General features: G+C 36.8%; 1 protein-coding gene and 1 non-coding gene across 2 annotated transcripts; both read right to left on the bottom strand.

Annotated features, from left to right (window-relative positions):
• Positions 1 to 882: 882 nt before the first annotated feature.
• LOC133813632 (small nucleolar RNA R71) lies at positions 883 to 989 on the bottom strand. The gene has a single exon (XR_009884639.1). It is a non-coding gene; the product is annotated as a small nucleolar RNA R71 (small nucleolar RNA).
• A 2,629-nt stretch (positions 990 to 3,618) lies between these two features.
• On the bottom strand, positions 3,619 to 6,854 carry LOC133816384 (uncharacterized). Its single transcript, XM_062248913.1, has 4 exons — positions 6,404 to 6,854; positions 6,014 to 6,239; positions 4,096 to 5,785; positions 3,619 to 3,936 (listed from the first exon to the last, which is right to left on the bottom strand). The coding sequence occupies exons 1-4, from the start codon at positions 6,852 to 6,854 to the stop codon at positions 3,619 to 3,621; spliced, it is 2,685 nt and encodes an 894-aa protein (XP_062104897.1).
• Between the last annotated feature and the right edge of the window lie 6,312 nt (positions 6,855 to 13,166).

Below are 13,166 nucleotides of genomic sequence, written 5' to 3'. Positions count from 1 at the left end.
ACTTTTTGTTATTTGAAAATCAAGTTCATTTGATGATGCTAGTATATATTAGAAAGCTAATTTTAATTATATAAATAAAAAATAAAAATATAATAGAATAAATTAGTGTTATATAAATGAATATAATAATGACAATTTAAATTTATCTAAATATTAAAATAATACGAAAAATGTGTTATAATATCTATTACAATAACACTTTTTATAAGTAAGGAATTTTGTTATGCAAACTTCATTATATAACACAAAAAATGTGTTATACTATAGTGTAGTATAACACAAATTTATAAGTATTGAAAAGTGTTATATAATCGACTATAAATAATATAATTAAACACGTATCTATTTATTAAAATAACACAGAAAGTGTGTTATCGTTGACAGTATAATAACACATCTGTATAACAATGATAAAGTGTTATGTAAAGTATTTTGACCCACGATAACATAGTCGGTCTTAACACGTCAAAAAGTGTTATGGTATGTTTTGATAACACATTTTTGGTCATATTAGAAACATTTTTTCTTGTAGTGGTACTCCCTACTGTTACAGGGGTACATTCTATTATTCGCCCACCTACTGTGGAGGCGAACAATTTTGAGATCAAGCCCTCAATAATTCAAATGGTTCAGAATTGTGTTCAGTTTGGGGGGCTACCTAATGAGGATTTGAACCTCCATATTACCAACATTTTGGAGTAATGTGATACTTTCAAAATGAATGGAGTTAGTAATGATGCAATTCGTTTGAGGCTATTTCCGTTTTTGTTGAGAGACAGGGCTAAAAGTTGGTATATTTCGCTATGAGCCAATTCCATTATGACTTGGGAAGATCTTGCTAAAAAATTTCTCGCTAAGTACTTTCCTCCTACTAAATCAGCACGGATTAGAGGTGAAATAAATAGTTTCTGTCAATTTGATGGGGAATCTTTATATGACGCTTGGGAGAGGTTTAAAGAGCTACTGCAAAAATGTCCACATCATGGTATAGTGAAATGGATGTTGGTGCACACTTTCTATAATGGACTGAGGGGAAACACAAGGACTATCATAGATGTAGCTGCAGGTGGAGCATTTATGAGCAAAAGCACTAACGAAGCTTACGAGCTTTTAGAGGAAATGTCCATGAATAATTTTAATTGGCCATTTGAGCGAGAAAATAAGAAGGTGGCAGGAGTTTTAGAAGTTGATCCTATTGCTATGCTCACTGCTCAAATTGCTTCACTAACAAAACAACATTTCAAGTCAAGCGATGCAACTACAATCTGCTCCTATCAGTTGTGAGACATGTGGAGGCCCTCATCACTTTCAGCAATGTCTAGCGACGAGTTCTTATTCGGTAGATGATATTCCACTTGAAAAGGTTCAAGCCATTGGTAATTTCCCAAGGCAGCCGAATAATAACAACCCATACCCTAAAACTTATACTCCAGCATATAAGAACCATCCGAATTTTTCATGGAGTAATAATCAAGGGCACCAACCATAGTATCATCCAAATCCACCTCAATATCCTCCACATAGACCATATTATGGGATAAATCTAAGACCCTTTTATGATACTCAAAGGCCACAAATGTCACAACATCAACAGCCACCGCCTCACATGACTAAACCAGAGGTATCTGCTGATTCATTGAGCCAATTTATGACAGAAACCAAATCCTCCATTCGGAGCTAAGAAACACAAGTTGGCCAACTCAAAAAGTTAATGGAGGATTGTAATCAAGGGGCTTTACCTAGTTCAATTGCGGTGAATCCAAAAGAGCAATGACAAGCAATTACTTTGAGGAACGGGACTAAGTATGAGGGACCTACAGTAGAAAACAAGGGCAAGAAGGTAGAAGATCAACATGTCACTAGTCCAGCACAAGAGGAGGATACTGAAGACCTTCCAAAGAAAGAGAAGCCAAAATACACTGAGTCTACACCAAAGATTCCATATCCTCAATGGTTTCGAAAGGCTAATATTGACAAACAATTTTCTAAATTTTTGGATATCTTTCGAAAACTACACATTAACATCCCATTTGCAGAGGATTTAGAACAAATGCCAAGTTATGTGAAGTTCATGAAAGAAATTTTTTCAAGAAAGAGGAAATTAGAGGATTATGAGACAGTTGCACTAACTGAAGAGTGTAGCACAATACTTCAGAAGAAACTACCTCCAAAGCTTAAAGATCCTGGTAGTTTCAATATCCCATGTTCTATAGGGGGTTTAGTAGAAACAAAGGCTTTATGTGATTTAGGGGCTAGTGTGAATTTAATACCTCTATCAATCTTTCAGAAGTTTAATTTGGGAGAAGCTCGGCCAACTACGGTATCTTTGCATATGGCAGATAGATCAGTTAATCACCCTCTTGGAGTGATTGAGGACGTATTGGTAAAAGTGGGTAAATTCATCTTTCCTACGGACTTTATTATTTTAGATATGGAGGAAGATGAAAATATTCCAATAATACTTGGAAGGCCATTCTTAGTGACTGGTAGGGCTTTAATTGATGTACAAAAAGGTGGGTTAAAGCTGCGAGTGCAAAAAGAGGATGTTATATTTAAAGTTTTTGCAGCAATAGAAATTCCAACGTACTGTAGAGTTGAAGTGGTAAACCAAGGAGAGAACAAGTTGGAAGTCTCTAAGAAAAGATCCATAGTTAAAACTAGAATGCAAAGGAAGCTTCATCGGTTAAAAAGGTTCTTTAGTGAAAGGATTTGAATGTTATATGAGCAAGGGAAAGTTCCACCAATTTCTAATCACAAGAAACAAGGGTCAACTCATGACACTATGGCTCTCAAGGATGTGCAAGGAGGACTTGATCCAAGTTGAATATAAATTAAAACAAGAGTCCAGCTAAAAGACGTTAAATACAGCGCTCTTAGGAGGCATTCCTATGTTTATTTTTAATTTTATGTTATTTGTTATTTATTTTGTTTTTGTTTTTTTATTGGAACAATGCTTTTAGAGATTTTGTTTTAGTTGTTTTTAGTTTTATTCTAGAAAAATTGTGTTGTAACTCGTAATCCGTGAAAAACGTGAAAAAATTGAAGTTTAGGTGGTTATAGCGCTACAACAGCCTCCATAACCGCCATACTGATGTGGTTGTTCAACTAAGTCTCTTTTCTCATTCTTTATGTACTTTAACATTGCGGACAATGTTAAATTTTAAGTTTGGGGGAGGGATTTATTTTTAGTTTTATGTTATTTGATGCGTTTTTTAGTTTGTTTGTTTTCTTTAGTTAGTTGTATTGAGTCCTGTTTTAGAGTGTAAATTAAGTTGATGATAATTTCCATTTTAATATGATTGACTGTTATGTAGTATAATCCAAAGGAAAAGTTGATGCGCTTTTGAAACAATCTGTGTGCTTGGTTAGATCACTTTGTTTTTTTCACTGTGATTTGTTGACCTTAGAGATCTATTGCTCATGATGTGCAAATGTTATAATTGAGTTATTTTATGCATGTCGAATTTGGATTGTGGATTGAAAAAGATTGAAAAAATTCTAGAACCTGTTTGCTTACTATTTGAGTTGAATTTTTTTTTTTTTTGATGAAAAAAGAATATATTGAAGCTCGACAAAACAAATACAGCTCAAGCTCTAACCGAGCACCCACAAAAGAAATTACACCTGGTCAAACTTCTCAACAAAAGCTAAATCATTTTTCCCAAATTTTGTCCTAGGAAGCCTAAAAATTCTAGCTTTCAAATAAAACTTGATCAAATGATCTATACAATCAGCTGTCATAAAGAAAGATCGGAATAGACAAGTGTTACGATTCCACCAAATCATATAAACTGAAGCAGCCAATGCAGTTGCTGCTATTTTTTGCTTCAGACCTTTAGGTTTCCCAACCAACCAAGAGGACCACTCTTCATACTTCATCAGCCATATATCCAAGCCTAGCCAAGAAGCCACATTTGATCTAACTTGCTGAGAAAACTGACATTCAAAAAACAGATGTGAATGAGATTCCTGCTGCAACTCACACATCGGACACAGTAAGGAAGCAATACTCAAGTGGCAGTGAGCTAGCTTGTCTCAGGTAAGTAGGTGCCCAAGAGTAGCTTGCCATAAAATAAATCTATGCTTAGGAACAACCATATTGCACCAAACTACAATGGCAAAATGGACTCTCTCCTTATTTAGCATATGAATATAAAGCTTTCTCAGATTAATCTTGCTAGTCTTGGCTGCATCCTCCAGTTTTCCACAAGTGAAAACAGATTTCAGATTGACAAGCTTTCTCCAGTACCAGCTCACATCAGTTTTGAGCTTATACTCCCAAAAATTCTGCCCTTTGAGATAGATGGCATCCACCCATTTCACCCAGAGGATGTCTTGTTTAGAGGAAATAGCCCACATATATTTAGCTAGTAACACTTTATTCCATTTGGACCCTTCCTTAAACCCAATACCGCCCAAACTCTTAGGCAAGCAGACCTGATCCCATGCAGTGAGATGCATTTTGCTTTTGTTCCTATTACTGTCATTGGTCCCCCATAGAAACCGCCTGCACAAATGATCTATCTCATAAATGACACTCTTGGGAAGGAGGAATATACTCATCCAGAATGATCTTATTCCCAGCAAAACAGAATTAATAAGCTGTGCACGCCCAACAAATGACAGATGACGACTAGACCAAGTGTGAAGCTTCAGGTGAATCTTTTTAATGATAACAGCACAGTTGCCAGCTTTCCATTTAGTAGGACGAAGAGGAATTCCAAGATACTTTAGAGGAAATGACCCTTCTACAAATTGGAGCCTAGACAGAATCTGCTTTGAGTCTTCCTCAGCCAAACCCCCAAAATATACCTGAGATTTAGCAAAATTAGCTGTTAAACCAGAAGCCAAACTAAAAGCTGTGAAACATTCTTTGATAACCTGAAACGAATTAGAAGTTCCCTTACAGAATATCACCAAATCATCAGCAAAACATAGGCTAACTAATTTCAGTTTTTTACAATTCGGATGAAATCTGAATTCCTTGCTGAAAGAATATTTAATGAGAAGCCGAGTGAAGTATTCCATGACTAGAACAAACAGCAAGGGAGATATAGGGTCCCCTTGCCTTAGACCTTTTTTACCAATAAATCTCCCTTCGAGCCTACTGTTCATCAGAATAGAGTAAGAGGTACCCTTCAAACATATCATCACCCATCGAATAAACCTGTTGGGAAAATAGTAAGCATTAAGAATATCTTCTAAAAATTGCCAATCTATAGTGTCATAAGCTTTGCTAAGGTCAATTTTTATCACACATCTAGGGGAGATGTTTTTCCTCTTGTACCCTTTAATAATATCCTGAAAAATGAGGATATTATGAGCCAACAATCTATCCTTAACAAATGCTCCTTGATTTTGATTAACTAAAAGAGGAAGAACCTTAGTCAACCTACCACATAGCATTTTTGAAATACATTTATAGAGTGTATTACAACAAGCTATGGGTCTGTACTCCACAGCCTTAGTAGGAGTTTCAACCTTCGGAATCAGAGAGAGAGTTGCATTGTTAAGCTCATCAAGTAGCAAACCATGATAAAAAAATCCCATTATGGCATCAGATATTTCTTCTTCCAAATCTTTCCACATAACTTTGAAAAAACCCGACCCATATCCATCAGGACCCAGGCTTTTACTCGAGTTAATACTGAACATCGCAGCTTCCACATCCTTCTTGGTGAATGGTTTTATCAATCTCAGATGTTGGTCCAAAGACAGAATGCTTCCATGACTAAAACAATCCCTCTGAATCGGAACAGAAACTGTACTATGACTTCCCATAATACTACAAAAATTATTCACAAAATGAGCCACTACATCCTCAAACTTCTCATTTATCTGACCTGCATCATTAATAAAAGAGGTGATACGATTTGTAGCCCTCCTCTGTTTTAAGCAAGCATGAAAATAGGTCGTGTTATCATCACCAAACCGAAGCCAGTTAATATTTCTTTTTTATCTAAGGTAGCTATCATAGTATTTAGATTGGCTAGAGAAAGTCTCAAAAGCAAACCTTTCCTCTCTTTGAAGATCAGCTGAATGAGGATCTTTTTGGAGCTGACATTGGGCAGATTGGTAGTTCTCCTTGGCTACATTATAATTGTGCACAACATCACCAATTTCCCTTTTGTTAAACTTGCGAAGGACATGTTTGAGTCTCACCAATTTCCTCATTATTCTCTCTAAACCATGAGCCTTAATCAGCTTACTCCAGTTCTCCAACACAATCTCTCTGAATCCTTCATGGTCAGCCCACATATTAAAAAATGGAATGGTTTAATGCCTAATTTCAAAGCAGTTATGGTTTTAATGATGCAAAAACAATGGTCGGAAATCATATCCCAATTAACATAGGCTTCAAATTGAGGGAATAAGTCCAACCAGGCTTCATTTTTAAAAATACGATCCAATTTGGAGTAGATTCTAGCCTCAGCAGCTTGCTTATTTGTCCAAGTGAAATGAGAACCACTAGTGCGAAGTTCATCAACCAACCCTATAGATCTCCATCTTTGAGCATCCACCATTTCCATAGCAGCAACATCATGACCACCAAGCTGATCATTAAAATCAAATACAACATTAAAGTCTCCAGCCACAAGCCAAGGATTGACTGGAAAAGACAACCCAAAAAGATCTTGCCAAAGCTGTAACCTCTCCTCAATCGTATTCCTTCCATTAACAAAAGACACACAAAACTCTTTACTCGAACTGAATTCTTTAACATAAGCATGAATAAACTGATCACTTTCTGTTAACACCTCAACATATACAATATTGGCCTGCCAAACTAGAAGAATTCTGCCTTCATTAGCTAACCAAGTATAATAGTTCCAGCCAATAAAATGACTAGCCATCATCTCCTCTATTTTATTACCACGCAACTTGGTTTCTAAAAAATCTCCTATACCAATTTTATTCAAATAGCAAAAAGTACGCAGGGATCTCTACTTCTCCCTTTTATTAATGCCCCAAACATTCCAGCTAAGAATGTTGTGATTCTCCATTGAACATATTTGTTGTAGAAAGTCCCAGATTTGTAACCTCCATTATCCTTTCTTGTAAAGCACTATAAGAATTCTTCAACTTATTCTGAGAAGTTGGAGCCAAACTCTTGACACCCCCCACTCGTTTAGGAGTAAGCCAATCTGAATTAAGCCTCTCTCTTGAATCACACCTTGCCTTATCATCAATTTGCTGGGAAACTTTTGAGACTATCACATTATCTGTACCAGTAGGCACTGCTATAGAATGGGACTCATACCTCTCCTTAAAATCTGCTTTCTTGTTATCCTTTGAGATTAACTCATTAGCTGAATTTGTATTAACAGAGAAGGAATTCAGATCAGTGGACTTTTGTTTAGACCCTTCTTCAGTACTTCTATCTTTCTTCCTCCAAACCTCACCCTGTTTCCTATTACACAAAGCCTCAGTATGACCAAATACTCTGCATCTTTTACACTGAGTCGGCAACCATTCAAATTCCAGCAATTTTTCCATCAACTGTCTTCTTTCATTTAAAAACTGAATGGATTTAGGAACCTCCTCTGATATTTCAACCTCCACTAACAACCTAGCAAATTGCATCATGGATCAATCTTTTGTAACTTTATCTACTAGTATAGGATTACCAATGGTACTCACTAAGGCACTCAAACACTTAGTACCCCAGTATTGCAGCCCAAGTCTAGGCAATCTAACCCAAACAGGAACATATTTCACTAACCTTATTGCATCTAGACCAGTAGACCATGGTCTCAAGTTAACTGGTTTCCTATCGAAATGGACAACTCCAGCTTCCAACACCAAATCTCGAGTAGCTTCATCCCTAAATTTTATAAGAGTATATCCATCATTCAATCGAGCAATCCTTTCAATACCTAATTTACCCCAAATTATCTTAATAAAACCCTCAAACACAGCAAAGGGAGGATTAGCTCCAAGGACCATACATACCACTGCTGAGTTCCAGAAGGAAGTTTCAACTTCTATCTCCTCCAAATCAACCTGAGCAATCTTTTGACCATCTCGAATTAAAGGTTCCTCAAATTTCAGACAAGCTCCTCCTTGATTCGGTAGCAATGCCTGAAACTGAGACCATTTATCTTTGGCCTGACTCAGAAAATCGTTCTCGATATCAACTTGATCACTCCATTTCACACCAGTCTTCTTCACTCCAGACACTCCCTCATATGAATCCAATGTGACATTTCCCCCAAACTCAGGGAAATCCACCAAGGTATCCTTGAATACCTCCTCCACCACAACCGGCGGTTCTTCTTCTAATCCAGTCGTCGTCTCCTCGCATTCTTCTTTGACTGAAGGGGAATAATTCACCATAGAACTAATAGCAGGCTTCTGGTTAATCTTCTTGCATCTCGCCATGGAGAAACCAGAGAGAAACCTCACGCCTGATTTTGTTATTTTATTTGAGATGAAATTTGAAACAATGCACATTTAGGAAAAGGATATAGGAAATTTTTGGACTGGTTGTGCCTTTCAAGCTATCCCTATTTAATTTTATCCTTAATTAACCCTTTTTTAGCCTTATAACTATTTTCTTGTTAACACATTCTTTTCAGCCTACCTATGAATTGGATTACCATTTACTCTTTTGACCCATACCATGAGCATGGAAACTATTATATGAGGGGAGTGAATGTGTAATGGGATGTATGTATCATGTGTTATTCAAAAAATTCCTTGTGATTGAGACAAGTTAAATTAAGAAAAAAAAAAGTGCAAAATGATTACACTCCCAAACAGTTATCTCTTGAAAAATCAAAGTTTGGGGGAGTGTATTATGAGAAAGAAAAATAAGAATGAGTTGGTTTTGCATAGTTTTCTCAAAAGTTAATGAAAGAAAAAAAAATCTCAATCATTGCACAAAAAAAGGGGTAACAAGGGATGAGTGGTTTGAAATTTGCTGGGAAAGTTTGTTTAGTTGGAATGTTTGTGGTATGATTAAGCCTAAAAATGTTTTTTTTTATCTACCCATACCTAAGCCTTCTATTATAACCCATATAAAGTCCTATTGATTCTTATTTGTACATTTGTTTATATTAATGGAGAATAGTAAGTAATGCAGGCATATGGAAATAACTTGGTTATGTGGTTAGTTGGTGAGAATTTGAGGTGCATAAAGTGGTTCAATTGTTTTATTTGTGAGTTATGAGTAAATGAGCTTTGGCGTTAATAAATTGCAGTGAAGAGGTGAAGTATTTTGACTGAAATTCTGGATTAATATTTTAAATAGCATGTTGCTTTCTTGAGAATTATATGTGCATAGTAGTCTTGAGTGTTGGAATTGATAAGTTATGTCAACTTGGTTTGTTTAGGTTTGAGTCTAGTTAGATTCTTTACTTGAGGGTGAGTAAAGGTTTAGTTTGGGGGAGTTTGATAAATGAGTTTTAGGCTCGTTTAGGGTCTAGTTTTGGGTAGGTTTTCATTAGTTTAGGGCTATATTATTGCAGAATTATGTTCATTTTTTCATGTTTATGTATTTTAATGCTAAGATGGTGAAAAGAGTGGAATGAAGTGAAAGTGGAAGAAAATGGAGTTATTTTGGAGAAAATCACGTCTTTCGGGAGTAATATGTCCGAGTAATGATTCTGTCAATAACGCTACAACGCTATCAAAGTGGCGCTACAATGCTAGAAAGGATACATTGAAAGATGCTTCGACTATCAATAGTGCCCCAGCGCTACAAAACAATCGCTACAACGCTATCAGGATCAAAAGAATAGCGCTACATCACTACATTACTAGCGCTACAACGCTAGTGAAACTACTTTTGAAGCAATTTGGCACTGACAATAGCGCTACAACGCATAAGACCTAGCGCTACAACGTTATCGACGCAGTTTTAAGATTTTTAGCAAGTTTTGAAGGACAAAACAGTCTTTTCACTTGGGAGCCTTGGAAAACTATTTAAGGGACATTATTCTGGAAATTTGGGAGAGTGTTTTAGTTTTAAAAACCCTAGATCTAGAAAAGACTGCTGTAATTATTTTTTTTCTTTGTAGTTTATGACTTTCTAGATTTCTTATTCATCTGAATTCTTTAGGTTATTTTCTATGAATAATTATTTGAATTTTATTTTCATTATGTTAGCTATGAACTAAATCTTTTATCTAGGGATTAATGTAGTCATTTGAATTTCAATTTAATTTTATTATGATGTTCTATTGATACTTCTTCTCTATTCTAATCTATATGATGTTTGTTTAATGCTACTAAATACTTGATCACTATTTACTTGATTTAATGGTTTTGATTCCAAATTCCAATTTCGAAAGATGAGAATTGAATATGCTATCATTATGTAGACATAGGTTGCATATTGGACGAAAGTACCTGTATGACTTGTGTAGTAATTAGGTTTCCATACTTAATGCCTTCTATATGTTTAAGTTTATCACAGAGATGTAGAAACCTGCATATAGGGTGAGATCATATATCTTGAAAAAGAATAGGAATCGATTATGTTAACCTGCTATTAGAATAGAAAGAAGAGATTTAGAAATGATTAGTAAAATTAATAGAATGAAAAGTTGAAGAAATTAATTCCTAGGCTTTTTATTATTGATTTTTAATTCATTAATTTATTATTCTGTTTCTAGTTATTTAAACTAAGTTTATAGTTCAGAATTTATTATTCTGTTCCATACTTAATGTGGGACGATTTCTGTTCTTACAGACTTTACTACTTGACACGACTATGTATACTTGCGTACATAATTTCAAGATCAGGAGGGATGATCTAATTCCCACGATCTGGTTGAGCCTGGGGTTGATTGACTAGATTTTCCTGAGTTGGTTGAATATTTTGCCCCACTGGCTTATTGGGAATTACTCTATTTCAGGCATATTGGGCTAACAATCCAGCCCAAATGAGAGTATCAATCTCTTCTTTTAGCTGACGACAATTATCAGTGTTATGGCCGATGTCTTTGTGATATCGAAAGAATTTTTCTTGGTCTCTCTTCGTCCTCTAGTGCCTCAGGGACTCCGATTTCTTCTATGGAAGGTGATTTGAGTTTGCCAAAAAGATACACTCTCGTGTTTCTGTCAGGTTGGTATAGACAGTTTATATGGACTTGTACTTCTCACCGGGCTTATTATTTTTAGTGCCATTTTTATCGCCCTCACCAATCCCCTTTCGCTTATTACCCCCTGCTTGGTTATTCTGGGTAACGGGCTGAGCCGTAGCTGTAGCATTCATTACCGCTCCAGCAGACTGAACATGGGTCTGGCTGATTCTTGTGATAGTAGATTGTGTCTCATCTAGATTTATCCATTCCTGAGCTCGAGCCATTAATTCATCTACACTCTTAACTCCTTTCCGCTGGAGTTTTTTTTTTCTTATAAATCACCTCCTACTGTGATCCATGTCCTCATAGCCATGAGCTTGGAGCTGTCATTAGCATCTTTGGCTTGTGCTGCTGCATTGATAAACCAGTTCAGATATGCCTTCAGGGATTCTCTGAGCTACTGTTTGATGTTGGCCAATGAATTGGATTCAACACGAGCTTCCTTTGTATCTCAGAACTGCTTCTTAAACTCGAAAGACAGTTTCTTCCATGAGGTGATTGAATGTTTCTTGTACATATTGCACCATAACTTGGCCGGTCCAGCCAGTGTTGGTGGGCTGGGAACAAGATACATATTAGGTCAAACCCGACGTTGTGGGCCATCATTAACGTATTGAAGGTATTGAGGTGATTGGACTGGTCAATGTTTCCATCATATGTGGGCATGGTTGGCATCATGAAGCCAATAGGATACTGAGCTACCATAATGTTAGGAGTAAACGACTCGAGCTCCTCATCATAATCATAATCATAGACTTATTTTTCAGATAGGAGTTTCTTCATATGTTCTTCCATTAGGGCCAGCCGCTCGAGGGTTTGATCCTTGGCATCTAGGTTATTCAGGAGATGATTATTAGCTCCCATCCAGTTGTACGTGTTAGATGGGTTATTATCCCTGCATGCTTGAGCTCGGTTAGGATAGACATTCCCATTGTCACGTACAATAGACGGATCTCCCCTGGCCTGAGTGTAACTCAAATCATTGTGGAAAGCTGGATGTCCTCTTTATGAGTTCAGATGATCATGCAGGTCAAAATGTGGGTTTGAGTGAAGGCATTATGCGGAGCTTAAGTTATTCTTGAGGTCGCTCTCATATATGACTCCGCACTGGCTCTCTGTCCATAGCTTCCATTTGTAAAGCTTATAAATCGTGTCTAGGATCGAGGACATGGATTACTAGCGCGAGACCATGGGATATAAATTTATTTTAAGGGGGGAGGATTTTTCCTGCTATCCTCCCAAGCTGAAGCATTCCTCCATGGCTGAGGTGGCGTTGGATTTTGAATTGATGATGGAGGATACCTTATTGGTGAAGCTATCCTTGTTCCTTCTGGACACACTAGATATGCTAGCCCTTGGTCTACTCCAATTTCCAAGGTTGGGGGCAGTGCCAATTAATTTCTTTATGTTGGAGCTTCTGGATGAGGCACGAATGGATTTGCTAGGATGTCTCTTCTCCTCGAATCGGTCCTAGCTTGTATTGTTTGGCCAGATTGGTTCCTAGGAGTGTGAGTTGAAGTATCATTCTTGCAAGGGTTGGCAAGTTGAGCATTCCATGGGATTCATTTAGAAGGTATAGAACTCGGGGTCATAGTTCGAACAGATTGACTGACATGAGGTCGATGATTTGTGTGAGGATTGGCAGGTTGAGGTATGGAGCTCGAAGTTATGGAGCTTGAAGTTGCAGTCCGAACATATCGACTGATGTTAGGTCGATTATTCATGCGGGACATATGAGACCTGTTGGGGGAGAGTGAGAAAATACCACCTAAAAAAATAGAATCTACACAAAAATTTGATTGATAAAGACTTAAAAAAGATTGAGAAAGAACTTGCAAACCCAAGTAGATCGGTGGTGTTCTTCAACTTTGATGAAGCTTCAAAAACCCTAGGCAAAACCACCACTTTGAGAAAATCCCTTGAGCGAACAAAAAACACAAAACCAAGGCTTATACACATTGCAAAACACTGTCCTAATACTCTATTTCCAGCCACCATGGATGCTTGATGCCTTGTCTTGAGGAAATGAGGATAGAGATTTAACAAGCCTTCAACTCTCAAAGTCAAGCACTTTCT

Source organism: Humulus lupulus, chromosome 1, assembly GCF_963169125.1.
Source record: "Humulus lupulus chromosome 1, drHumLupu1.1, whole genome shotgun sequence".
In the NCBI taxonomy this organism is placed as follows: Eukaryota; Viridiplantae; Streptophyta; class Magnoliopsida; order Rosales; family Cannabaceae; genus Humulus; species Humulus lupulus.
Note: the sequence above shows the minus strand (reverse complement) of the source record. Positions and strands in the feature narration are given on the sequence as shown.